The sequence below is a fragment of the Acipenser ruthenus genome, chromosome 9 (genome assembly GCF_902713425.1).
Source record: "Acipenser ruthenus chromosome 9, fAciRut3.2 maternal haplotype, whole genome shotgun sequence".
NCBI lineage: Eukaryota > Metazoa > Chordata > Actinopteri > Acipenseriformes > Acipenseridae > Acipenser > Acipenser ruthenus.
In genome coordinates this window covers 36124395-36151007 of record NC_081197.1, presented here as the reverse complement: position 1 = coordinate 36151007, position 26613 = coordinate 36124395, and the positions used below count along the sequence as shown (strand labels likewise).

The 26613-nt window shown below is 36.9% G+C and overlaps 1 protein-coding gene across 1 annotated transcript in view; it reads left to right on the top strand.

Moving 5' to 3' along the window:
- Positions 1-26613, top strand: part of LOC117406017 (unconventional myosin-XVI-like) — a 160308-nt gene that overhangs the window by 64409 nt on the left and 69286 nt on the right. The window contains 9 exon segments of the mRNA XM_034009658.3: positions 698-825; positions 5662-5767; positions 8456-8573; positions 11004-11151; positions 14433-14538; positions 16708-16825; positions 18053-18124; positions 19338-19479; positions 23210-23282. Coding sequence (XP_033865549.3) covers positions 698-825; positions 5662-5767; positions 8456-8573; positions 11004-11151; positions 14433-14538; positions 16708-16825; positions 18053-18124; positions 19338-19479; positions 23210-23282 — 1011 coding nt within the window.

The following is a 26613-nucleotide window of genomic DNA, read 5'->3' as shown; positions in this document are numbered from 1 at the left end:
GCAGCCACGTGATCACTAGTGTCATATTTCTTGTGCTGAATATCTTTAGTAAAATGAAAAGTAGCTGATGCTTCATGGTGCCTAATCCTTTCTTGAGCTACTGTATGCATCAATTCCACTCCAATGGCCTAGCTTCAATCAGTCCATGTTACCTACATCCACAAAAAAAGAGTAGAGACTCAACGTGGTACGGGAATGGGGTTTGTTTCTGACATATCGTAGCACACAACAGGTAACACAAGCTCTGATTGGCAATAAGGTCCTCAGCAGTTTATTAGTGCTGGTGGTCCCTCACACACTCATTTTCATACTTATTCCCAGAAGAAAATGACAAAAAAATGCTCAGATTGCCTAGTACAGCTTTTTCAGAGCACTGTGAATGTAAAGGGTATATTTGGAAAAGTAATGAGATTTCAAACAGCCTTATGCTCCTCATTCTCACTACTACCTTGTCCAATAATAGTGTCCTTGGGAATGTATGGCACAGAATAGAGAGATAAATTGAAAATGGAAGAGGAACAGAAAATGCATTCCATTCCTTAATGTGACCATCCATCACTCTGATAGCTACATGTTAAAAAAAAGAATAGAACCCAGATATCTTGTTTCAATGTGTTTTTTTTCTCCCCAACATTAGCGCAACGGAAAATACAATTACGTATGCAGTGTAAACAGCAGCAAGTCATTTGTGTTGCAGGTTAGCCAGCTTTATATGAGCAGCTCAGGGAGACTGTGTTCCTCACTCCCACCTCACATCTTCTCCTCTGCTGAAAGAGCATATCACATGCTGTTCCAAGAGCGTCGGCCACAGTGCTTTATCCTCAGGTACAGTGACGTGTTTCTTGATTAATAGCCTAAAGAATTACTTCTTGCCCTTAGAGCAATTTAAGTTGTAAACCTTCAATTGATTTCTGTTTATTTAGTCATCCATCTTTAATCACAGTCTGTGCCCCGTGTCGTACTTTGTCAGGCTGATAGAAGCTTGCAATTCTGGACATGTAATCTCTTTAGGGAGAGGCTTTTGCACCCTAGCTAGTTTTAATTAAAATGTTTAATTACATGATGTTTAAAGGCTTATTTTCAAGCTGTCTTGGTGTGAAGTAAAATATGTAAATCACAATAATTTATACTGGGCCATGTATTCAGTGATGAATTAAAAAAAAAAAAAGATTTCTTTTGCATTCTATTCATCTGTGGAGGAGGAATGGTAATTATCCAGTTGTAAGCATCAATGGCAACCCAATGGCAAGTAACACAATATAGAAAATGACAATTTGCTGCAGTTCATTTGATTTTTTTGTTTTTTTACACCTTATTAAAAGGCTGACTTACATTTTAATTTAACATTTGCATTAGAAATAAAAAGTGGTGTGTTGTGTTTTCATGTGGCCTTGACTCTTTGGAATTCATTTTTAAAACACAAATGAATTAGTCAGTTCTACATAAGCACTGTAGTAAAATATGTTTTGCATTACATTTTATTTTTACTATACATTTGTATTTAGAATATTGACAACAACCCTTTATTTACCACTGGAAAAGAAACCCCATCTTTGTAACATTTAGTCTGGAGTGTAATGCGTCCTTGGCTTCTTATATGTTTCAAATTCATCTTTACAGTTTGCTGAATACATTTTCAGAAAGTGCAATTGACCTTCTGAAGCCATCTGTTTATTTGTGTTTCCTTATCACTGCTCTCAAATCATTATTATTTGTTTATTTAGCAGACGCCTTTATCCAACTATGCATCAGCTGCAGAGTCACTTACAATTATGTCTCACCTGAAAGAGGAGGTTAAGTGACTTGCTCAGGGTCACACAATGAGTCAGTGGCTGAGGTGGACCAGGGACCTCCTAGTTATAAGCCCTTTTCTTTAACCACTGGACCACACACAGTCTCCTGCAATAATAAGCTTCTTTAAACAGTTGTTTAATTAGCAGTTAAATTGATTTTATTTATTTATTTTGTGTACATGCTTCATGCTTCATTACATTGCTGCCTGCAGACTGTAGAAATAATGATTGTTCATGGACAAAGTGTGAAGAACGTGGAAATGACAGTTCTAGACACGGATCATTGAGCCTATATGAACACCAAACCTTGCTGAGTGTGAATAAAGACGTTTATGGGAAAGTGGGAACACTGATAGATAATAAAATAGTGGTTAACTACCCTTGTCCTGTGATGCTTGCACTGTAGGCAAACTGCAGGGTTGTTCTCATATGTGCATTCTAGGACTCTGTGTGTGTGTGTGTGTGTGTGTGTGTGTGTGTGTGTGTGTGTGTGTGTATATATACACTACCGGTCAAAAGTTTTAGAACACCCCCATTTTTCTAGTTTTTATTGAAATTTAAGCAGTTCAAGTCCAGTGAATAACCTGAAATGGTACAAAGGTAAGCGGTAAACTGCCAGAGGTTAAAAAAAAAGTTTAGGTTACCAAAAACTGAAAAATAATGTACATTTCAGAGTTATACAAAAAGGCCTTTTTCAGGGAACAAGTAATGGGTTAACAACTTACAGCTTTTCTGCAGCAATGGAAGTAAATTAAGCCTTGAAAGTTGATGCTAACAATTCCTACAGGTGTCCCAACTTTTGTTGATTACTTACAAACCCTCTGTCTGTATAAAAGCAGTGTTGGAACAGACTGTGTTAAAACACCCTCTTAAGCATTATTTGGACAGTATTGTACTGCAGGAAGTAGTATATTGCTCTCATAATGGCGAGAAAAAGGCAATTAACAAAGGAAGACAGACAGACCATTATAACCCTTAAAAGTGTAGGTCTTTCCTTTAGAGAAATTGCAAAGAAAGCCAAGGTATCAGTGAGTACAGTTTCCTACACCATCAAAAGGCACTTGGAAACTGGAGGAAACTCTGACAGGAAGAGGTCTGGCAGACCCAAAGCCACAACAGAATCAGAAGACAAGTTTCTGAGAGTCAACAGCTTGCGTGATAGGCGGCTAACAGGACAACAGCTTCAAGCACAGCTTAACACTGGTCGAAGTTAGCAAGTCTCAGTTTCAACTGTGAAGAGAAGACTTCGAGCTGCAGGTTTTACAGGTCGAGTGGCAGTAAGAAAGCCATTGCTAAGATGGCAAAATAAGAAAAAGAGGCTTGCCTGGGCCATGAAGCACCGCCAGTGGACTACTGAAGCCTGGAAGAAGGTCTTATGGACCGATGAATCAAAATTTGAAATCTTCGGTTCATCACGCAGGGTTTTTGTACGCCGTCGAGTAGGCGAAAGGATGGTTCCTCGGTGTGTGACACCAACTGTCAAACATGGAGGAGGAAGCGTGATGGTCTGGGGCTCTTTTGCTGGATCCAGAGTCGGCGACTTGCACAGAGTGAGTGGCACCCTAAACCAAAACTGCTGCCACAGCATTTTGCAGCGCCATGCAATACCCTCTGGTATACGCCTAGTTGGTCAGGGGTTCATCCGACAGCAAGATAATGACCCAAAACATACCTCCAGGCTATGTCAGAACTACCTTAGAAGAAAAGAACAAGACGGTAGGCTTCAAATCATGGAATGGCCAGCACAGTCTCCAGACTTAAACCCCATCGAGCTGGTCTGGGATGAACTGGACAGAAAGGTGAAAGCAAAGCAACCTACAAGTGCAACACATTTGTGGGAACTTCTGCAACAGTGTTGGGAAGAACTTTCCGAACAATATTTGATTTCCATTGTAGAAAGAATGCCACGAGTGTGTTCGGCTGTTATATCTGCAAAAGGTGGCTACTTTGATGAGTCAAAAATTTAGATTACATTTTGTTAAACAAACGATTCCATGATTTCTTTTTTATCTCCAATTGTTTATTTGTTCTATGCTTTAATTTTAGAGTACATTGAGACATTAAACTGCGTAAATTTCAATAAAAACTGGAAAAATGGAGGTGTTCTAAAACTTTTGACCGGTAGTGTATATATATATATATATATATATATATATATATATATATATATATATATATATATATATATATATATAGTGCCCTCCATAAGTATTGGGACAGTGAAGTCAAAATTGCTATTTTTGCTGTACACTCAAGCAATATGAAAATACGATTAAAAGATGAATATGGGGCAAAAGTACAGAATGTCACCTTTTATTTCTGGCTGTTTCAACACATATATGTTTTACCAACTAAGAATAACAGCACTTTCAGAGTTTCATCCCCCCATTTTATGTGAGCATAAGTATTGGGACATTTGGCTCACAGGTATTTCTAATTGATCAGGTGTTTCCTGTTGCATTGATTGTTCACACATGAAAGAGCTGTGTGTAGTCTCAGTTTTATCCTTTGCTTTTGCCTTTGGAGTCTGCGTTTGGTGTCAGTAGGCATAATCCAACATGAAGACCCTGGAGCTGTCTATGAAAGAAAAGCAAGCGATTTGGATGCTAAAAGAAAAAAGGAACTCAATTAGAACCATAGCACAAAAGTTGGGCATAGCCAAATGAACAGTTTGCAATGTCCTGAAAAAGAAAGAAACCACTGGTGTCTTCAGCAATCGGCAACGGCCAGGTCAGCCAAGGAAAACAACATCAGTTGATGACAGAAAAATGAGCAGAGCTATGAAAAACAACCCTAAAATAAGTGTCAGTGAAATCACCAACAACCTCCAGAATGCTGGGGTGAAAGTGTCACAATCTACTGTTTGCAGAAGACTTCGGCAGCAGAATTACAAAGGCTACACTGCGAGATGCAAACCTCTGATCAGCACCAAAAACAGAAAGGTCAGATTACAATTTCCTAAAAAGTACAGAGATAAGCCAGTAGAGTTTTGGAACAGAGTTTTATGGACAGGTGAGACGAAGATTAACCTTTATCAAAGTGATGGGAAGGCAAAAGTGTGGAGAAAAAAAGTAACTGCAGATGATCCAAAGCATACCACCTCATCTGTAAAGCATGGTGGAGGTAGTGTCATGGCATGGGCATGCATGGCTGCCTCTGGAACGGGCTCACTCATCTTTATTGATGATGTAACGAATGATGGCAGCAGCAGAATGACTTCAGAAGTGTACAGAAGCATCTTGGCTACCAATGTACAAGAAAATGCCACCAGACTCATTGGGCGGCGCTTCGCAATGCAACAGGACAATGACCCAAAACACACTGCCAACACAACCAAGGAGTTCATTAGGGGAAAAAAGAGGAAAGTTTTAGACTGGCCAAGTCAGTCTCCTGATTTAAATCCAATTGAACATGCATTTCACTTGCTGAAGAGGAGACTGAAGTCAGAAACTCCCCCAAACAAGCAAGAGCTGAAAGTGGCTGCAGTAAAGGCTTGGCAAAGCATCTCAAAGGACAATACCAAGAGTTTGGTGATGTCAATGGGTCGCAGACTCACTGCTGTTATTGCATGCAAGGGATTTGCGACTAAATACTAGCTTTTATACTTCTTATATTTGCTTTAAGTTGAATTGTCCCAATACTTATGCTCATATATAATGTGGGGATGGAACTCTAAAAGTGCTGTTATTCTTAGTTGGTAAAACATGTATGTCTTGAAACCACCAGAAATAAAAGGTGACATTCTGTACTTTTGCCTTACTCGTATTTTCATATTGCTTGAGTGTACCAATACTTATGGAGGGCACTGTATATACTGAATGTAGCACGATAGTTTGAACTATTTAAACTTACTCTTACATTTTCACAGTGGAGAAAGCGGTTCAGGAAAGACTGAGGCCTGCAAGCACATAGTGAAGCACCTGGCATGTCGATCAAGTACAAAGGGCTACTCACTGGAATCCAAGATTAAACATGTAGGTGGTAGATGGGCTGTTGGACTGTGGTTCAAAGCAAGCATCTGGTAACTTTTGCCAGTAGATGATTAGTATTTTGGTGAATTGTGATATTTGTATTTCAAACTGTGGTACATTCTATAAATGTATATGTTTAGTGACATGCAGACTACACAGTAAAATATTCATTTAACATAGTAAACTTTTAAATAGTAAGTAGCAGGGATCCGAAAAACATATATAGCATTATACGTCTCCATGTGTTGCTACAACTGTTTAAATAATGTACCTGTCATTTTTTCTTTTCATTGTTAACATTCTGACCACTTTTTACACTTATAATTTTAAAATCTGTTACAAAGCTTTTTTCAATATGGCTGAATAAAAAAAAAAAATAAAATAACAAATGCTCTGGCTTTTCTTTTCCATACCACATGGATCATTATTGCTGTGTTACCAGTTTGACAATGTGGACAATAATCCTAACACTATCAGTGCACTAGAGCAGCCATTTTGAAAACAGCTTTGAAACCGATTTTAAAGTTATAAGCCTATAGTATGTGTTGCTTTTATGTATAAAAACAGCTTCTTCCCCCCCGAAACAAATCAATCTATATCGGTCTAAACACTATCAGTGGCCATTTTGAAAAGAGCTTTGAAACAGACTTTAAAGTTATAGTGTAAAAAGTGGTTAGGATGTTAACAATGAAAAGAAAAATTACAGGTACGTTATTTAAACAGTTTTAGCAACATATGGGGTCATGTAACGCTATATATTTTGGAACCCCATGACTTACTCTAACCTTTTGTGAAAACTTTATAAAACACTAAAGTTTACAGAAGATGTTCACGTTGATTAATTTATATTTATTCATTTTCACAAACAGAAGTCTATTTTAATGATCTAAATAGCTGTGTTTGTTTTGTTTGTTTTTTGTTCAAGGGTTATTTATTGATGTCCTAATAAACTAAAATGTTGTGGCAGGGTGCCCCGCCCCTGTGTGTATTTTGTGTTTTCTGCTGTCTGTTATATGTATTATTGTAGTGGTGCACGGAGTGTGGGTTATGTAGCACAGGTGAAATGAGTATTTAGACACAGGGAAAGCACAACCACTCTGCGTACAGATTAAAATACAAATACCATACAAATACCCATTTGGAGTGGTTGTGCATTTCCCCATGCCTAAATACAAATATACATTTTACATCACCTATGCTACATAACACACACTCCGTTCACCACTACAATAATATACATAACAGACAACATAAAACACAAAATACGCACAGGAGCGGGGCACCCTGCCACAATGTGTACAGAGGTGTGTAGAAGAGCAGGTTTATTGGGAAGCAGTATGAAGATCTGTACACCACTGCTGGTTAAAGACAATGTAAATAGAGACTGTTACATTGCTGTAAAGTATTTTTTTGTTTGTTTATGGAACTTTAATAACTGTCATTTAACAAACAAAGTTCTTAAAAATATATGGACCAAATATTCAAACGCCTTGCGTGTGTCGTAAGGGAGTAGTAGAGATTTTTTTTTTTTCTGCAAGCCTTTTTTGCAAAAAAAGTTGCACTTATGAGTGAGATTCAAAATAGATGCTGCGGTGGATAAAATAGGTTTGCGAGTTGTTCTCTCGCAAGGGCTTTTCCCTCAAATTTGGGGGAGGTGTCATGAATAATCCTGCAAGTTCACCACCACGAGTTAAATTCAAAAGTTAATTTGCTCGCAAATCACTATGTTGTATGGAAATCATTTAAGACTGGTTACACTCCTCTTAATCATTTCGCAGGAAGTATTTCAGGACAATCTCTTTTTCTAGTTAAAGAGTGAACATGGCTTTCAGACAGCTATATTTGCAAATGCTAGCAGAGCAAGAGAAAAAGAGGAAATATCTTCCGGGCAGAATATACAGACTACATTCCTTGACTTGTCTACTGAAGAAGTCCTTAGTCGAGTTATACTTTGATTAAACATAATAACATTTTGGTTTATTTCCAATTCAAACATTTAATGTATTTGTGGTTTATTTTAAACCATACTAATTACCAGTGCTTAATTTGCAAAGAAAGAGGTGCCGGGGGGCAAGCAATGATAATAATACCGTTCTAAAGAAGCGCACATTCAAAATCATAACAAGTTTGAGTATTGTACGTACTAGTGTTAGATTTTATAATCACGTATTCTACGTCGTAATGAGGCAAAAATGTATTATAATAACATGTTAAAAGGCTGTATATATAGTATCATGTTTAAGAAAAATGAAAAATAATAACCTACCACTCTGCAATTGGCTGCAATTTAACAGTAATTCTGCACTGCCCTCTTCTGGTTAGAATGAGTTACTGTACATATGGATGCATCTACACCTTAATCAGAAACTTTAAGGTGTTAGCTAAATATGGATGGCAAAGGAAATTAGAAATGTAGACATTTTTAGTTGAGTAGTATAGAGTGTCTCAAATTAAATGTGAAATTCCAGCTGGCTTTCAAAGCTTGGTAACTTATCTTGAGAATATATCTATGATAATAAAGCACTGGAACAAAAAAAAAAAAAGAAAAGCACATCATGGTTTTGAATATTTATGGAAACAACTCCAAAATAGATTAAATTTAAGTTGAAATACAAAAGAAAAGCAGGCCAGGTATGTACATTTACTTACATATTGTTTGTGTTACTGTTGTTTTGTGTTTTATTCTTTTAGGTAAGCTGTGTCCTCGAAGCATTTGGCCATGCCAAAACAAAATGGAATGATTTCTCAAGTCGCTTTATAAAATACCTGTCACTGCAATACTGTGAGAAGAAAAGGACACTAATCGGAGGTGAGCTTTCTTTACTAAGAAAGGCGGATTGGAGGTTTTGAGGTGCATAGGTTTAGGAGTCTCCAGGGTAATTACTTAAATAACAGGGTAAAGGTGTGGTAAATAGCTGGAGGTTTGGTGTGGGATACAAAAAAAAAATGAAGTGTATGATAGTGTTTAAAAAGACATTTACAAAGATATTAGCGACCAAACCTTAAATTAACTTTTTAGTATTATTATTTTTTTTAATATGTATTTATTTTTAATATATTACTATTATGTTCGGTTATAACAATCTGGAATCATGTCTCTTAATCGTCTGAAAATAATCCTTCAATCCATAAGAGGGCAGCAAATCCCTACATAAAATACACAATAATCATTCACTGGGATTGTCTGTACCTTTTTAAACCAGTGCATTGCATATGTTTTCAGTTGTGTCCTTTCCAATGATTCGTATCAACTCCAACTATTTTGCCCGGTTTTCTGTGTGCTGAAATGCACTGCATAGTGAAATCAGTAACTGTGCTTAAGGTATAATAGATATTGTTTACATGTCTGCATAATTATCTTGCCCACTTGTTTTGTGTTATTTGGTTTAGATTTGTTTTTTTTCATCAAATCCTTGAAAGTTCATTTTAAAAAGTTTACGTTCCTGAAGATTCATAACCACATACCCCACTCTTGAAGATCTGAGGTGCCCGTATTCCAGACCAAACAGAGACACATGACATGCATGTTCAGTAATCAATAATACGTGTTTCACAGTAGACAAATGTTCATTTGAGCGTATTGCTCTGTTTGTATTTTGCTAGTTCTCGAATATTGTAAAACAAATCAATTTGGTATAATAAATAGTGTAATATACATTATATTTATACATGGGTAAGAGAATTATGCAATCTTTCAAGTATGCTGATTTTATTTTGCGATATCACCAAGCCAAAAGTGGTGGTAACAACCATGGAAAGACCCCACCCCCATAAACCAAGTTCCATTTGACACGCAGAACATCATTTCAGTTTAAACAAGTTTTAAGAATTTAACCGCAAAATCTTTCCCATACCTCTTTTATTGAAAGAGTTAAAACACAACACTAATTCCTATCAGCTGTGTTGTACAGATATGAAGATCAATATTGCTGCTGGAACATAAGCAGTTAGTGGCCTGTAAAAGTTTACAGTCTTGTAAGCTTATGAGCTCAGTGGTTTGCAAGCATTTCTAGTGATATATTGAGCTGGTACTATACAGCTTTTCATTAGTGCTGCCATGTTTTTAACTCTGTTTACCTCAACTATCTTGATAAATGTTTTTTTCAATCCACAGACTACAATACATGGTATCAGTAATGCATTTGGTTGGTACAAGGTCACAATTACATCTTATTTAAATCAATTGCATGGTTTAATAAAGTATGTATCTTTTAAATGACTTAAAATGGGGTTCTTGTGCCACCATTGAACTGTTTTAAATAACATTGTAATCTGATTACTCGACTGACCTACTTTAACCTTTTGTTCTGGCTGCCATGCTTTACAGATTCCACATTTCTCTGCATTCTTTGTGCTGCTTAGCCCCAGAGGTCGCTCCTTTACTAAGGCCAGGCTTTTTACAAAGCTTTTCAATCTTCATTCTGATTGCAATGTTTATTTTCAACAGTTTGCTTCTCTTTAGAAGGTGCGTTATGAATGCAGGTTTCTTTTGAACATAATGAAGCATCTGTTTAGGGAGTTTATACAGTAGGACGGGCAGATCACTGTATGCTACCTGACGCGATGGCATTGCATGACAGCAATTGCGAATTTTTTGAAAAACTTTAATTCAGCAGCACTTCGTTATTCCAGCCAGCAGGTGGCCTTCAAATAATCATTTTTGAAGAAAAAACAGGACTTTTTTTTTTTTTTTTTTGACAGGAAGTCAAGAATGTGTTGGTTTTTTTAAATCATCACTAATATTATGATGAATCACTTCGAACTACCATATTGTAAGAAAGAAAAAAACACTATAAGCTAATAGTGAACTACCTGCATATTTTTGTAAATGGTTGTATTTCACATAGCAGTTTGTACTCTTGTTAATAGGGGAGGAAGTCTATCAAGGTAGAACAGTCTTAAATTACTCATTGATTGCCATTTTGTGGTCATACAAACTTTAACATTTTGGGGGGTGGGGGGGGGGGGGTATAGAGACAGTACAATTTTTGGCACAGCTTTATTTTATGATTTTCCCAGTTAAATTCCATTACCAGTGTCTCGAGATAGTTCACCTCTTTTTGCTTCAGCAACCACTGCTGGTCAGGTGCCAGACATAGCCAGGTGGAACAAAGTCAGGTCTCATCTCAAGGGTTCAGTAGCTGGGCAAGATCATGTTCATAGGGTGAAAATAACAGATTGGCTTAAAAGCAGGACGCTCCGTTATGAAAGCAAGTTAAAGGCTTTTTTTTTTTTCCAGCCAGGGTTTATACGTATGTCTTGGAAAAGTCACGTCTCGTTTCACAGCCACCTCAACAGAACAACTTCAATATCTTCTACCTGATGATTGATGGCATGTCCAGTGAGGAGAAGAGTGGTCTATACCTCAATAACTTACTTGCACACAGGTAAAACCTTCTAAGTACTTTTTTTTAACATGATGTGTTGGGGGGGGGGGGGGGGGGGGGGGGGGGCGACTGGCCCATACCAGATACAGAACATTTACAGTACATTTAATTTCTCTTTATATTTATGTCATATAGTCATTTGCTTTTGTTTTTTCATTAAAAAAATACTTTACACTGAAACAAAATATCCCTGTTTTCTTAACCATTCAGACACATTTTACTTTAGCATTTATATAAAAAAACATCCTACCACTTGGGCATATCCAGAGCTTACACTTGCAACTTACATGTTGCAATAAAGTATGGTGGCATGTAATTTAAAAACATGTGATTTGTATAAAGCATGTGTTAACTTAAAAGTGTGTATATCCATAAACAATATCATGTGTTTTCTCATTCAAGTGCATGCAGGCTCTTCATTAATTCCACTTGTGAATTATTTGTGTATTAAAAGCACACAACAGACTAACCCATAGACAAGGACAAACTTAAAAAAAAGTCCACAAGTCAAGTTTTGTTTGAACAAAACACAATTCATGTGTCTCTGTTTTAGCAATATTTACAGTGTTCTCATTGGCGTGCTTTTTATTTACACACCAAACACTGCTTTATTGGTACATAATTCACAAAAAAAAAAAAAAAAATATGCCATTGTGACTTAAAGCATGACCCCATTTCCTTTTGCAAGTTTTCTGCTGCTTGACTTAAATGTATAACTTTCTCAGAAGGGAATACATATCATACTCTTAATTAGCTAAAATGGAATCTCACTACTGTACCTGTATTTGTACAGAACTGCACAGTTTAACCATGTTAAATAAAAGAAAACAAGGGATTCATATAATTACTGTACCATTAAAAAGCTGAAACAAGATTTTTTTGCCTACCTCAAAAGCCAGTTTGTGTTTGTGTGTGCACGTTCTTCTTGTTGTTTATGTCTCGGTTTATCACAGGTTATACTTCGGTAAGAACTGTTTTTAGAATACTGTTTTGTAAAATGCCAAATACTGTATTGATTTTCTTTGTATAGCATAGGTACAGTACCTATGCACCCATACTATACACTGATGTCTCTGACATTGTTCATTTATAATTCCCCAATGTTAATAAAGCAACTACAATGTAGTATAACGACTCCCTCTGAGATACCATTTTTGTACATATCTGATGGACCTCTGGAACCAATTAAATCAGATATGACAGCTTCTAGTATATTTCTTGAACCCATTTTCATAACTGTGATACTCTAATGTATCTCTAATGATACAACACTGTATAACAGCCCTTTCCTCCGTGCTGATTCACAGGTAGTAGAGTCTCCCAGGCCTCTCTATGCCTGAAACAGTGTGCTTTACAGAGAAAATATTAACTTACCAAGCACTTTCTGTAAAGCAAGATGTGTTAAGTGGAAACTGACTCACTGTTGACTAAAGGGAGAAAACTAATCAAACACCATGAGCAGTGCAAACTAAATGGGTTGAGCAGTCTATACAGAGAGAGGTATTCCAAAGTGAAGAAAATTTGAAAGGAAAAATTCAGTAGAACAAATGGAGCAGTTAAAAGCGAATATGCAGTATAATGGGCATAACAACCTAATAAGCAGGTGTCTGAGGAGTATAGGTCCTCCAGAAATAAAGGTTTGGACCCTGTCTGTCTGTTGTCCTCTGACCTGGATTGCAGAAGCACATAATCTGAACATTTTGTACCAAACTGTGGCATTTGGTTGATACTGTGTGTACTCTACTTCTACCATATCAGTTCATACATCAATGAAGTAGATTCAATAAATCAGCACGGTCAAAGTTAACACAGGAAATTAAATTAAAAAAGAGCACAGTAAACAAAATGAACCTAATAAAATGTCAGCGTAGTTTATTTATTTATTTATTTATTTATTTATGTATTTATTTGTTTACTGTTTTATTAAATGTGACTAAATAGTTGTTAAAAAACTTGCCAAAGAGACAGAAATGTATGTTTCAATGTATTTAAGGGAAGTCCTTGCCATACCGCCATCCCAACATGTTTTTGGAGGTGCCAATGGAGGAGCGAGGTTCCCTCAACCCATTAAATATCTACTGCAAAGAAATGTGCTGCTGCTGTAGTACAGGGCCACATACTATACATACAGTGCTGCCTTGTTATAACTAGGTTGTCGGGGTCCATAATTGGAGACTGCATTATTTGTGTTTCGCCTTATAATAACGCATATTTTGACATTTTTGTTTCCGAAATAATTTACAATGGCCAAATTAATATTGTAGCGTACCGTGGAAAATTAAGGAAGGAGACACACACAATTTGCAGGTACTCAAATTCACAGTTTATTGGGAGGATTATTCCTGGCCCCTGTCAGCCTGGGCCACACCAAAAACAGCAAACAGTTTTGACATACACAGCAGCTTGTCTGACTCAGCTGTCAGCTCTGTCCGCGTTGATGTAGGCTCTCATGTCCCCGCCTTGACGTCAATCAATCCCAGCTGAGGCAAGCTTACCGCTTCCCTGCTTACACACACACACACGCACGCACGCACACACACACACACACAGAGGGTCTGTAGACCAGTCATGTAACAGTATAAATCCTGGGTCGTTACAATATATATACAGTATAATAGAAACTGCTATTCCACGAGTTAAAAGTGTACACCACTCTTATTTAAATTGTATATATATATTTTTTATAATAAATGTCATAAACTGTAAATAAGTAACACAGAATTCAAGGACGTTTATACACACTTGTATTGTTTCGTAGTCGTTTTGTAACATTAACGGACAGTTTGTTTTTACTTTTAGAAAAAATACAATGCAAGCACGGGAGCTTAATAAGCACTACAATATGTCCCAGTTTCAACTTAAATGGGTTTAAATATGGTAATGTAAAACAATATAATCCAACGTTTGTGTACAAATTGCATTATGGGGGAAATGGGAGGCACGACCTTACCATGTTATAACCGATTCCACACTATAACAGGTTTCGTTATAAAGGGGTAGCACTGTACATCAATTATTTTTTCATCATCAGTCCTGTTTTTCATCAATGTAGGAACACATAATTACCAAATACCTTCACATTTTTTCATTAATCAGGAGCAACACATACATAAACATGATTGATATGTGTGGCATATATTAAGCTGGAGATCAAAGTTTTGGCCTGCCTGTTTATATATTTTCAGTCATTTTGAGATCCAACCTTTACTTAAATGACGAAAAACAGGAGACACAGAGTACAAGCCAACGGGTAATTGCTGTTTGTGATTTGTTTGTTGTAGGTACCTGAGCCAAAATGTACCCGAGGAGTCAACAGCGAAAACTCAAAACAGAGAAACATTTGCTGGCCTGAAACAAGCTCTGAGGGTCTTGGGCTTCAACAACCTGGTATGTTGTGAGAACAACTTGTCCTGAACTCCACCCCTTTAAACTGAAACAGTCATCGTCAACATCATATGACAGATCAGTATCAAAAGTGGGTTAGTTTTGGCAGTGAGTGTTTTGGGAGAACTGGATAGAAACTATTTAATACATAGAAGAGAAGAAAAATAATGTGCATGTGTGGTTATGCAGGGGAAGGACAGGGCATACTGGTTTGCCACAAGGGTGGCATATCAAATGAGGACCTCTGAAGGAGGACGTCATCTACTCTGATAAACACTGTAAAGTCAAAAATGTTTGAAGTTTTATTTTTTCATACACGAAAAACAGAATAAAAGGCTTGCAAATATTTATGGCTTTACAGCAGTTTATCTTTAAGATGATGCATACTTTACATATGAGAGAGGCAAAGGACAAAATTATACGCAAACATGATGTTGTAAAGTTAAATAGAAGCATACAGAATGATATTTTTCAACTACATTAGGATTTGTAGCAACTGTACCTTGGTAAATGTCTTATGTCTAATATAGAATTCTGCATTTAGTTAACAAACTATGGCCTTAAATAAGAATATTGTTTTACTAAAAATAGATCTATTGAAAGGTTATGCACTGAAGTATTTATATCATAATAGTGTAAATTTGACGATTGTGCCTCATATCTCAGATTACACAACATTATTTCCAGTTAACATTGTTTTTGAGATTGCACCTGTACCTGCGAATCATGTCTTCCTTCCCAGCTGTAGATCTGTGTATCTGGCTTCAGGAAGCATATGGTTGGTAAAAGCTAATTCGTGCATGTCTGCCCTTTAATCAGGCATATGTATTGATTATCCTGTTATTAACTACATTCAGAGCAGTATCAGCATGTCATTTATCAGTGTGTTTAGCGTCTTTTGTCTGATTAAAACAGTTAGTTCCAATTTCATTTTCTAGTGATGTTTGTCTAGGTCACAGAAAGCACAGATTACAATTGTAGATTCATACTTTCTGTTTCTATACAAGCATGTTGTTTTTGCCTGTACAGTACATTGTTATCCTTTCTTCTCCCCTGGTGTTGCAGTAGACAGGTGCTGTAGTCATTGTATATCTCTCTGTGTTTTGGAACTCTGTCACTGTGGGTATGTGAAGGTGAACTGCATTGACCATGTCAAAGAAAAATGAAATTCCTTTGAAGAAAATCATATGTGAGAGTAAGCTTTAGAGTCCATAGCAGGAGGTGATAGTAAGGAGGGTTGCACAGTCGCCAAGGCCCTGGAATTGATGCTGTAAAGTCTTTCAAAAAAGGTTAAAGACAAATGTTTTCCAGATAATTTCATGTACGGTACCCTATGACTATACCTTGGCACAAGCTGCCTGGCCTCAGCACTGCCTTGGCAGATCCAGTAGGATTCCCCTTTCAGAGAACACTGGCTGTCCTTCTCTGGGCTGGGCCCGTGACCAAAACATATATCTGAAAATCAGAGACCATCTTGTCCCTGTTTTGGAAGGCAGCTAGTGACCATTCCATCAGCACGACACTAATGTGGTCATGTCAGTCATTTCTAATTTTAGAGGGCATAAACATGCTGGATCTTGAAAGAGATTTGGATCAAATAATTGTTTGTGTTTGTTTCAAAGATAATGAAGGATATTGAGAGTGATATATTTTCAGCATTGCATTCATTTTCATAAGCTTATGCCATATTTTGTTTTCAGTGGGATTGGCATGGTGTGGAAAATGTTTTAATGGAAAAGGAGTTAATGGCCCTTTTTCTCAGAGGGAAAGTTAAGACATCTACTTAACGTAGAACAAGTTGAGTCAAACTAGCTTTGTTACAAAAAAAGAAATACTTGTCAAAAGTCATCTAACAAAGAAAGCAGCCTGAGAAAGAGTCTAGATTTCCTTGTTGGCTATAGCCAGTCACAGCCAGTAACTGGTCTGGGTCTGTGAATGTAAAATAAATTAGCGGTACTGCAGTGCAATTAATAGTACTGTTAAGGTCTTCTTTAACCGAAAGCCAGCCCTGCTGTGCCAAGCATGCCTTGTGTGAGTGCAAGCTGATTTTTTTTTATCTCTTTCATTAAACATGGATTTGAAAATCATTAACTGATTGGTCCTTTCAAATTAAAATGTACCCTTTTTGCATTTTCACTGAATTCCTATTTTTTTTTTATTTGAATGTTTCAGGAGGTGGAAAACCTGTTTGTGATCCTGTCTGCAGTTTTACACCTTGGGGACATTCGGTTCACTGCCCTGACAGATGTTGAGACAGCGTTTGTGTCAGACCTGCAGTTACTAGAACAAGGTCAGTGACATGTGACCTTCTGGCTCTTTAACTACAGGCCTTTCCTGCAGGGGGAGCACTTCCCATGTACAATCCAGAAGCTGCAGGAATACTATTGCAATGAATAGAATCTTTTCTAAAAACAACATCTTTGCGGAAGCTGATAATAGCATTTACTTATTTTTGTATGACAGTGGTTACTGATTATGTGGCAAAAATCTAATTGTAGATAGTCATCTCTTAATGTGATTGCTTCATTTGAGGCAGAGATAATATGACCATAAAGGGTCGTCCCAAAATACCTCCACCTCCCACTTCCAGTCAAACTTAATTCCCCTCCCACTCTAAGCCATGATTACAGTATATTTTAAATTGTTTAAATTAAGTTTTTTTGTTTGTTTTTGTTTTTGTTATTACACCAAATTAAAAAGATGTTGTGTGGTAATTATTACTTCGCTATTTTTCCTGACTGTACCACCCAACACCATACTCTTATTCTGAGGAAACCTTTTTCTGGGAAAGGCATACATTCATCGTGCATTGATATCATACCTAATGCCATTAGAGAAGCTTAACCTTTACCTCCCAGCATTCCTTAAATAGAATATTGTTCTGTTCCCTCTGGCAATCCTCTGACATTTCCAGGAACCTCAATTCACATTTCTAAAGTGAGTTGCTGTACATGGTGTACATACAATATGTTATTTAAAGAGATTCTTTATATTCGCTATATTTCCATTTATTGTTATTTGCCACTTATACTAACTAGGCAACACTAATATGTTTTAATTAGGTGGAATAATTGCTGGAATAATTAGTAAGCGTGACAAATAATGATCTGTTAAATAAACAGCAATGAAGAATAATACAGAACACAAATATTAGGATATTAAACAGGTAAGAAGTTAAACATTAGATACATGTAGATGGTATAATGTATATCTTGTTTGAGGTGTTTTTTTTTTTATCTCCTCTGTTATCTTATTGTGTTTTTACTTTTACTTAACTTAAACTTAAAAACTAACTTGAGAGGTTTTTGGAGGTCTTATCAGGACGTTGCATGGGGTCAGCCTACTGAGACCAGTTCTGAAAGCAAGGTCACAGAATTGTCTGGAAGAATTTCTTAGAGAAGTTCTCAAGTGCTACACTTCAAAGCTCTTTCATTAAGGGCAGATTGAATACTTGTTATAGTGTATGAACTGTAGTGAAGTAGCAATAATAATCTGATGTGAAGTTTGTTCTCTTCAGTGGCTGGCATGCTGAAAATTTCAACTGATGAACTTGGATCAGCCTTAACATCCGATGTACAGTACTTCAAAGGTAAATATCATTGCCGTTAACAGAATAATTATATACAAATTTGAAGGAAGCATGTGTTATAGTAAACATTTCAGATACTATGTTAAAGTAAGTTCATTGTTCAGGGTCAATATATCTTACTGGCTCAATGGGGAAGCATTGATTAGGGCACAGGAAGTAGTTAGTTACAGGAAAGTAGGTGTTGAAAGGATAGGGGTAATTGAAGTCGCCAGGTGAGATGACTAAGAAAGGGCAAAGCTAACTAAAAGGTTTATTTTACCTGCAGTAATTTAGTACCAGATATCATGTTTTAAAGTTAAAATACTCTTACTGCTATAACATCTGTTTCTTTCAAAACTGGACAATTGAAACCTGTATAGTAATGGTTGTGCACAACGATTTATGAAACTATTTTGTTTTGTCGTACAACCAAAATTTATATTACAAGATTAGAAGTTTGAGTACCCACATGCACAGTTAACAGAAGCAACAATAACTGCTAAAATCAAACCCACAACACTTCTGAGCGGTGTCGTTGTGGGGTTGTTTATGGACAGGGCATTGGAGAGCTGGCACCTGTGCAGCCCTGTATCTGGTGCCAGCAGGGCCTGAATAGATGAGCAGTAAGACAATGGGACAGTCTGTAACACTTCAAACCGGATTTCTACATCTACTCTGTCGAGCCAGAGAATTACTGTCCACTGGGAACAGCTGCAGTGCATGCTGATACTCAGTGCCATGACTTTCACCTGAACTGAGACCAGCTAGTTTTAATTTGGAATGTTTTCTGATTAAAATAATCGACCAAGGAAAGTCATAGGTGTTTTTGCCACATTGTCAAAAGTCATCTTATATATATATATAGTAAGTAACTGGAACTAAAGTGCACTTCCTGAACTCAGGTAAGCACCTTAAAACAGATTTGCATAAAAAAATAAAAACATAGCATATGAGTAATTGCAATTCGAACCATTCAGAATAATTGCAAACATCATAAAAAGGTAAGGGGACAGTAAAACTACTAAGAAAATGACATTAAGCTTCTTCCTCATTCATATTATGTTTTTTACACATAGCGAGATTTATTGTATCAATATACTTGAGCCTTGCATTTAACATTACAATGCACAATTTATTTATTTATTTATTTATTTATTTATTTATTACATTTTGAAATCAGTTCACTGTCACTGGTATGGCATTCTGGTTTATGTATGTGCTTTTGTGCTCCCAGGGGACATTATAATGAGAAGACACACAGTTGAAGTGGCAAATCATTACCGGGATCTCCTAGCAAAGTCACTGTATAATCGTCTCTTCAGCTTTTTAGTGAACAGCATCAACAACTACCTCCAGAGTCAGGACGACAGTAACGGGTAAGAGATCCTTATCAATGATAAATGGATTCATAGAGCAATTGCTGATATGTGCATGGACCTCAGGAAAATAAGCTGATAACTGTGTTGTAAAAATAATTTTAAAGAGACTGCATATAAGAGAAAAAAATGACTGTTAGTAATTGCTGGTGCACACGGTCATTTGAAGTGTTTTCAGAAATTTAAAATACAAGTTGTTTTAATACTGGATAAAAGCTGCTAGAAATAACAAATGATACAGTAGTTTATTGGATGAATATACACATACTACTTTCTGCTACCTGAAAGAAAAACTGCCCTATGCTACAGTTAATGGATTTTATTCAATAGATTTAGACACCAAAGCTATTTAACTATCATTATAATAGGCCTCTCTATGTATGACAATCAACCATGTATTTCTGTATTTTTGTCTGTAAAAAAAAAAGTGAAACACCAGAATGGGTCCTTGTGAACAAACAAAGGGTGTTTCCTCCCTTTAAATACATGTGGCCATTCCCCAATCAGCACTCTATTACCTAATTACGGAATGGCCATATTTTTACCCATGGTTGTTGGCAGGGATGGATTTAACCCCATCCCGGCCAAACTTACATTCCCAAATATCACTCTTTCCATGCTTCCGCTCTGCCACAGCCCCATTTTAATCACTTAAAATGACTTTAAAGATGGTGGTGTTTAGAAAATAAAGTACAGAGTATTTTATGCAGAACCAAATACCAGTGAACCAAGAGATCTAGTATTCGAGGTGTAAGAAGTAAGTTTACAAAGGAAAATAATTGGTCCCTCTTCACCCGACTGACCTATCTGTTAACCTTAAGTCTGTTGCAATGGATAACATGATCACTACACTTATCAGTTTCAACCACAGTGTTTGTTGGTAACCATTAACACAAATGTGCTAATTAAACCAAATAGACTATGCGTTAATGTTTGAAATGAATTAATTGCAGCTGATCTATTTTCTTTATCTTTATTACATTTGCTTGACAAATGTAGAGTCATCAGTCTCTAAATCTAATAATCGTTTGGTGCGGGAGGCTCCTTCAGATACATTGACTTATTTAACAGGTAGAGGTCTAGGTGGCATTTTGTCAATGTAACACTTAATATTTTTCTCATTAAAATTAAATTGCAATCAGAAAGCTTCAAATAAACACATAAACCCAGTTGTGTATTGGTTTAATGTTATGTGCTGTCAAGAACTGGTTCTCATCAGAAATGTCATTATCTTCCATGCCGAAGCAAGGTTAAAATCAGTACATCAATAACAATAATGTAATCTTTCATTGAAATTGGTAAAGTATAGTTTATACACTGAATTAATACCCATGGTACTGAATGAGAAATAGTTACTTGGTTTAAAACACATCTTAATATTCCATTTAGTACAGACCCCTTCCATGTTTTTCTAGTGGCTGCTGTAGCCAGTTTAGGAACAGGTAGCATACAGACTAACGTACTACATGTATATACACAGTGACTGCACTTGAGTGCCTGAAAAAGCTGGGAATGAAATAACTGAGGGTCTGCATTACGTCTATTGCAGGGTGTTTATCACACCATGTTATGGCAGATGTCTAAACAGGGTTTTCAACAAGAGGGGACTATACTGTACAATACATGTCTTAATAGGAGCAGACTCTGTAACTGTCTCTTTTCTCTGTTTTTCAGCTAAAATGTCTAGTTTCCACAAAAAAAACAAACTTCTCAGAAACTTCAAATTAACATGTAGGACAAACATACATAACCATTGGTTTGTTAGGAATGTCTGTGAGAGGTATCTGACTTCCTGGCAATAAGAGATAATGCAAATCATAAGCATTCAATGCAGATAGTAGTTATGACGCACTGTAAACTTGTAAAAGGGATTTCATTAGTTACGCCATGAATGATAATAGCTTTATGAGTCAAATAAACACAGCACTCTATTCTGTTTCATAGAATCAGTAAAATATATGGAAAAGAAAGTATGTTTATACACATTTGAATTTAACTGCTGAATTTGGAATATCTACTTTCTGTTACACATCTAACTGTCATCGTTCCGTCTTTGGATTTGAATAAATGCAGAATAGATTCATAGATTGCAAAGCAAGATCATTTAAAAGAACTCTCAAGACTGTTAAAACGGGTACGATGCATTTTCAGTATATATCATTAAGTTTTTGAACTGGTTACTCCCATGCTGTTATGTGCAGGATATGCTATGGTTAGGCACCATCTGTTTTGGTTTGGCATGTTCAGAGATACATATTCTCCTTGTTACACTAATATTACATCTGTGTGCATCTGTGTTTCTATCTGTGACCCTGGAGATGCGATTAAGTTTGATGGGATGTTAAATTCCAGTCTCTGATAGTCCAGTTCTGACAAACCTTGTTGATCTCGGTCAGCCTTAGTCACCTCCCGGATGGTTTATAATCTTCTGCGGTTCCTTTAGATGAGAATATTATCTGTCCGTCTACTAAGACTTGTGCTTTCATAGTCATTTTGTACCACTGTTTGAACTTGCATAGCATCAAGACTAAATTAATCTAAATCCATGTTTACTGGCCTTATTGTGTAATCACCCTTGAGATCCATCCATTTCAAGGTCTATCTACAGGCTTCTCATACAAGACCAGCTGGTGAATCATTGACTTGTTCAACCCTAGTCAACCATGGGGGTTCCTGAAGGTCCCCAGAGTACACCTTAAAACCTTTATGGCTATATATTTCCCTAACTATACACAAGGACTCTGGGACCACTTGCTGAACTCATAGTACATTGAAATCTAAGCACATTTGTTCAGTCTTGCTTATACAATCTTGAAGTGCCCTGTGATGATTGCACATGAAGAGTGCTCCAGTAAAGTTGTATTGTAATCACTGTAATACATGGTATTCTTTGCTATCAAAAAGATTATAAATGTTTAGCAAGGACTATTCTGTTACAAAGAAGAGTACATTTCTTAAATGAATATAAATTCTACAGCCTCCAACATTGAATGAACATATTAAAGCATTCTTTCCTTAATGTGAGATTCTGAGAAGAAAATGCAGAACGTTTAAAAGCAAGAAAATGCATCTACTACCTTATACCACACAAGGAATGTTGCCAAGATTTTAGGCATGTTTTGACTTGGACTCCACATAAAAGCAGGTCCAGCAAAACCATGAAAGGAAAAGAAAATACAAACAACTGCCACTCTGTCACAAGGGTGCAGCTTGTTATGCTCAGGGTTCTTTACATGAGGAGACAAGAATAGTCAGTCACAAATATTCAAAGTGAAGTTACTCATTGCCTTGTTCACCACGGTGATACATAATCAGTATTTTGTAAAAGAGACCATGGTGTTTCGGTTAACAATCATAGGTTTGATCTTTCTTTGTTCAATAACAAGCAGTGGATAATTACAGTTGAGAAACTTGCCTAGTGATGTAGCCGTTGTGTTTCGCATGAATATACAGTACAAACACAGTGAAAGCAGTGCAGTGCAAAGTGGGTTTATGTACTTAAATGACTGCAACAGAACAGGATCACCAAATAAAACAAAAATTTTAAAACACTAAGATATGTAAAAAAGCAAAAATTAAAGAAGTCATTTTTTATTTTTATTTTGCATTAAACATACTGTAATTCTAATAAATAAAATGCTGTCACAGCACATACACTGTCAATGGATACAAGGGACTGTTAAAAATATGCTTTCATTGCCACCCATCTCTTCTTTCTATCCTGTTACAGAGACCCTGCCCTTGAAATTGGAATAATGGACATCTTTGGGTTTGAAGAGTTTCAGAAGAACAGTTTTGAGCAGGTACATATTTAAACCCTTGCTTACTTTTCAGTATTTTATTTGATACCACTCTGACAGTAGAAATGTCAGTAAATAACTTAAGTACTCCATAACAAGTGAAGTTCATTCAGATCTAGTGATTGTGTTTATGATATATTGAAGAACGTTTTACATGTAAGTATTTTTAATTAAAACAAATACAGGTTAATTGAGTGTACAGAGCCAGCATCCCACAGGTAATATCATCAAAGCTATGACCAATATTTTTGCATCAGCTAGAATTTTAGGATTGAGACATAATTACTGGACTCTTGACCAGAGGGTCGTGGGTTCAATCCCAGGTGGGGGACACTGCTGCTGTACCCTTGAGCAAGGTACTTTACCTAGATTGCTCCAGTAAAAACCCAACTGTATAAATGGGTAATTGTATGTAAAAATAATGTGATATCTTGTAACAATTGTAAGTCGCCCTGGATAAGGGCGTCTGCTAAGAAATTAAAATTAACTAAACTTGTGGCCATAGCTGAACACAGGCAAGTTCATACATATTGACATCCATTCAGTCAACTCCAGCAGGTCTCCCCATTAAATAAATTATTAGCACATACCAAACAACTACAAGTTAAAATATATTACCATAAAATACAGTATGTATTTAGTATTTTAGGCTATTCTATATATCGGCTATGTGTGCTGCAGTTGATGTACCCTGCATGCCAAATAGTTCTAGCATTCATAGTAATCGAATAGTATAGATTTTTCTTAACTCTCAGGCAACTAAAATGATAGATATTATTAGTTTTTCCTGAACGAAGAAGCTGGGTAGGGTAATTTCATTCACGTATGTCATCACCTGTTTATGGTTGATCCCATGAGCATTTGTTCTGGATTGAAATCACATTATGTGTAAACGGCACATTAGTATTGCAAATTAATAAAACTAGCTAAGGATAATTGAACACCAGTAAAATTGTTAATTCCCCCAAACTAGTAACATAGTGATGCAGTTGTACAGCTATGTGGATAAGATACTTTTAGGGTAATACGGCTGGTGACATAATTATGTTGACTGTACTCTCATGATAAGGCAAGCAGGGTGAACAGTTGACAAAGCTAGATCATGAATGAAAGTAATAAGAAGTAGCATGTAACTGCCAGGAAGGCATCCATTAGAGAGAGACAAATTTAAAATAATGCTTTAATCACAAGGGATTCTACAGTTTAAGCAGGTTGAAAAATCTAAATTCCATTATTGATGAGGAGGGATTAACCCCACAACTGTTCACAGCTCTATTCCTCGGTGCACACAGTCCAGTATGCATCGACAGTAACATGTACTGTACATGTTATTACATGCATTTGGCTACATAAACCCCCATAAAAGCAAGTTGTGTTGTTTTGCTGGCTCTGCTGCCCTGCCAATGGCCACGCTGTGATGTAATGCATTAATCCAGCAAACAGCAGTTTGATGCCAGTTTGTTACCTTGATATATATGTGTAAGCTAAACTTAAATTACAAGAGCTACAGGGTTTTAGGTTGGATGTATCATTTTTTTTTTTTTTTTTAGCATGGGCTATCTTTTTGTAATGTTATATTTCTGACATCTTACAAGTACACTAAGCCATTATGAATCTCAGATCATGAGATTTGAATTTTCTCTAGCCCATTGCTGATCTGCTGTGCAAAATATACTGGTGACACAGTCAAAACAGTAGGCCAAGGCAAAACACAATTGGCCAAGCGCTGCCCGGACAGGGCAGGGTTTAGGTCGGCTGGGGAGTCCTTGGCTCACCGCGCACCAGCGACCCCTGTGGCTGGCCGGGCGCCTGCAGGCCGGCCTGTACGCAATTCAGAACTGAATGGTCCTCCGACGCTGTAAGTTCTGAATATAGCTGCACGACGGGCTTGCAGAGTGAAAAAAAGCGGACGGCTGACATTTCAGAGGATGCGTGTGCTCATCTTTGTCTCTCCTGAGTTAGTTCAGGGGTTGCAGCAGTGAGCCAGGTTGAATAATAATTGGACATTCTAAAATTGGGAGAAAATTGTAAAATGAATAAAAATAGTTGTTAAAAAAACTAACCACAGTAAGCAGAAACAGCTGCAGTTGTGATGTCATAGTGGGGCTGTACCACAGCACTCTATTGAACACGACATTCATGCCGGCATATGGAACTACTTCCCTCTCTCATCTCCTATATAGATACAAGTGATAAAATAGCTCCATTGTTTTACACCACCATATTGGAGCTGTTTATCTTCAATTACATACACGCACACAGTCTTCAATTGTTAGTTCCTCTTGGCACAGACCCCATGATACTGTTGTTCAATGGAGCGCTGCTAAATAGCTGACTAATTACGTAGTATTTATTTTAATGTGTAATATCTACATTGAAAGTACACATTTTTCAATACATATAATAACATATGGTTTTAGAGCTTGCAATTGTTGCTTAATTTTGCAATTCTGTACTGTACAGAAAAGTCTGTATCCCCCCTACTCGCTCCAGATTATACTTTGGTATACACAGCAAACATATAGCACCCTTGAAAAAGTGTTGGACCCCAAAATACACATTTAGTATTTTGTGGGGCCACCTTTACCATGGATGCAGAGTACCTTGAGAGAAATATTCCCCTTTTTTTAAACCAGTGCAGCAGTTACTGGGTATATTATTGGGTATGTGGTGTTGGTGCTCCAACTCTTTCCTCAAATCTGGTCTCTGAGCTGGCCACAGTAAGATGGATGTGTTATTAACCACTCTTGCAGTGCGACAGGGAGCGTTGTGCTGAAAAAGTCCCTTGGGAGCTCAATTTTCCATCCAAAGGGATAACCTGGTCCTTTCTATGTCAACAGAAATATGACCACATGAGCCCCCTTGTATGTTTCATAGTTAAGAGTAGACATCATAAGATCCAAACTAACCCTTGGTTAAAGAGTGTAAAGCAAGACTCGACATGAAACGTTTCCAGTCATCCAGAGTCCATGACAGGTGTTCCTTGCCTCATTTCAGTCGGTGTGTATCACAATGAAAAGGGGGTTCCTAACCCCAGCCCTGTTGCTCTATCCCATTTCGTGCAGTGTGTTCCGAATAGATTCGGGACAGACTGGCTGCCATGTAACAAAGCAGGCATGACTGTTTGACTTGGCAATTCGTTTTCTTTCATGTTGCTCTCATTCCACTCAGGTGTTTTTGGATGTCTGGTTAGCTCACCGGTTTCCCTATTGCTCTTCCCACTAATGTGGCACCTGAATATCATTTGAATTCAGACAGCTCTTTCGAGACATGGCATCAAACTGGCTTGTATGAGCCAGCTACCATCTGTAATTTGTAAATTAGCAAAAAACAT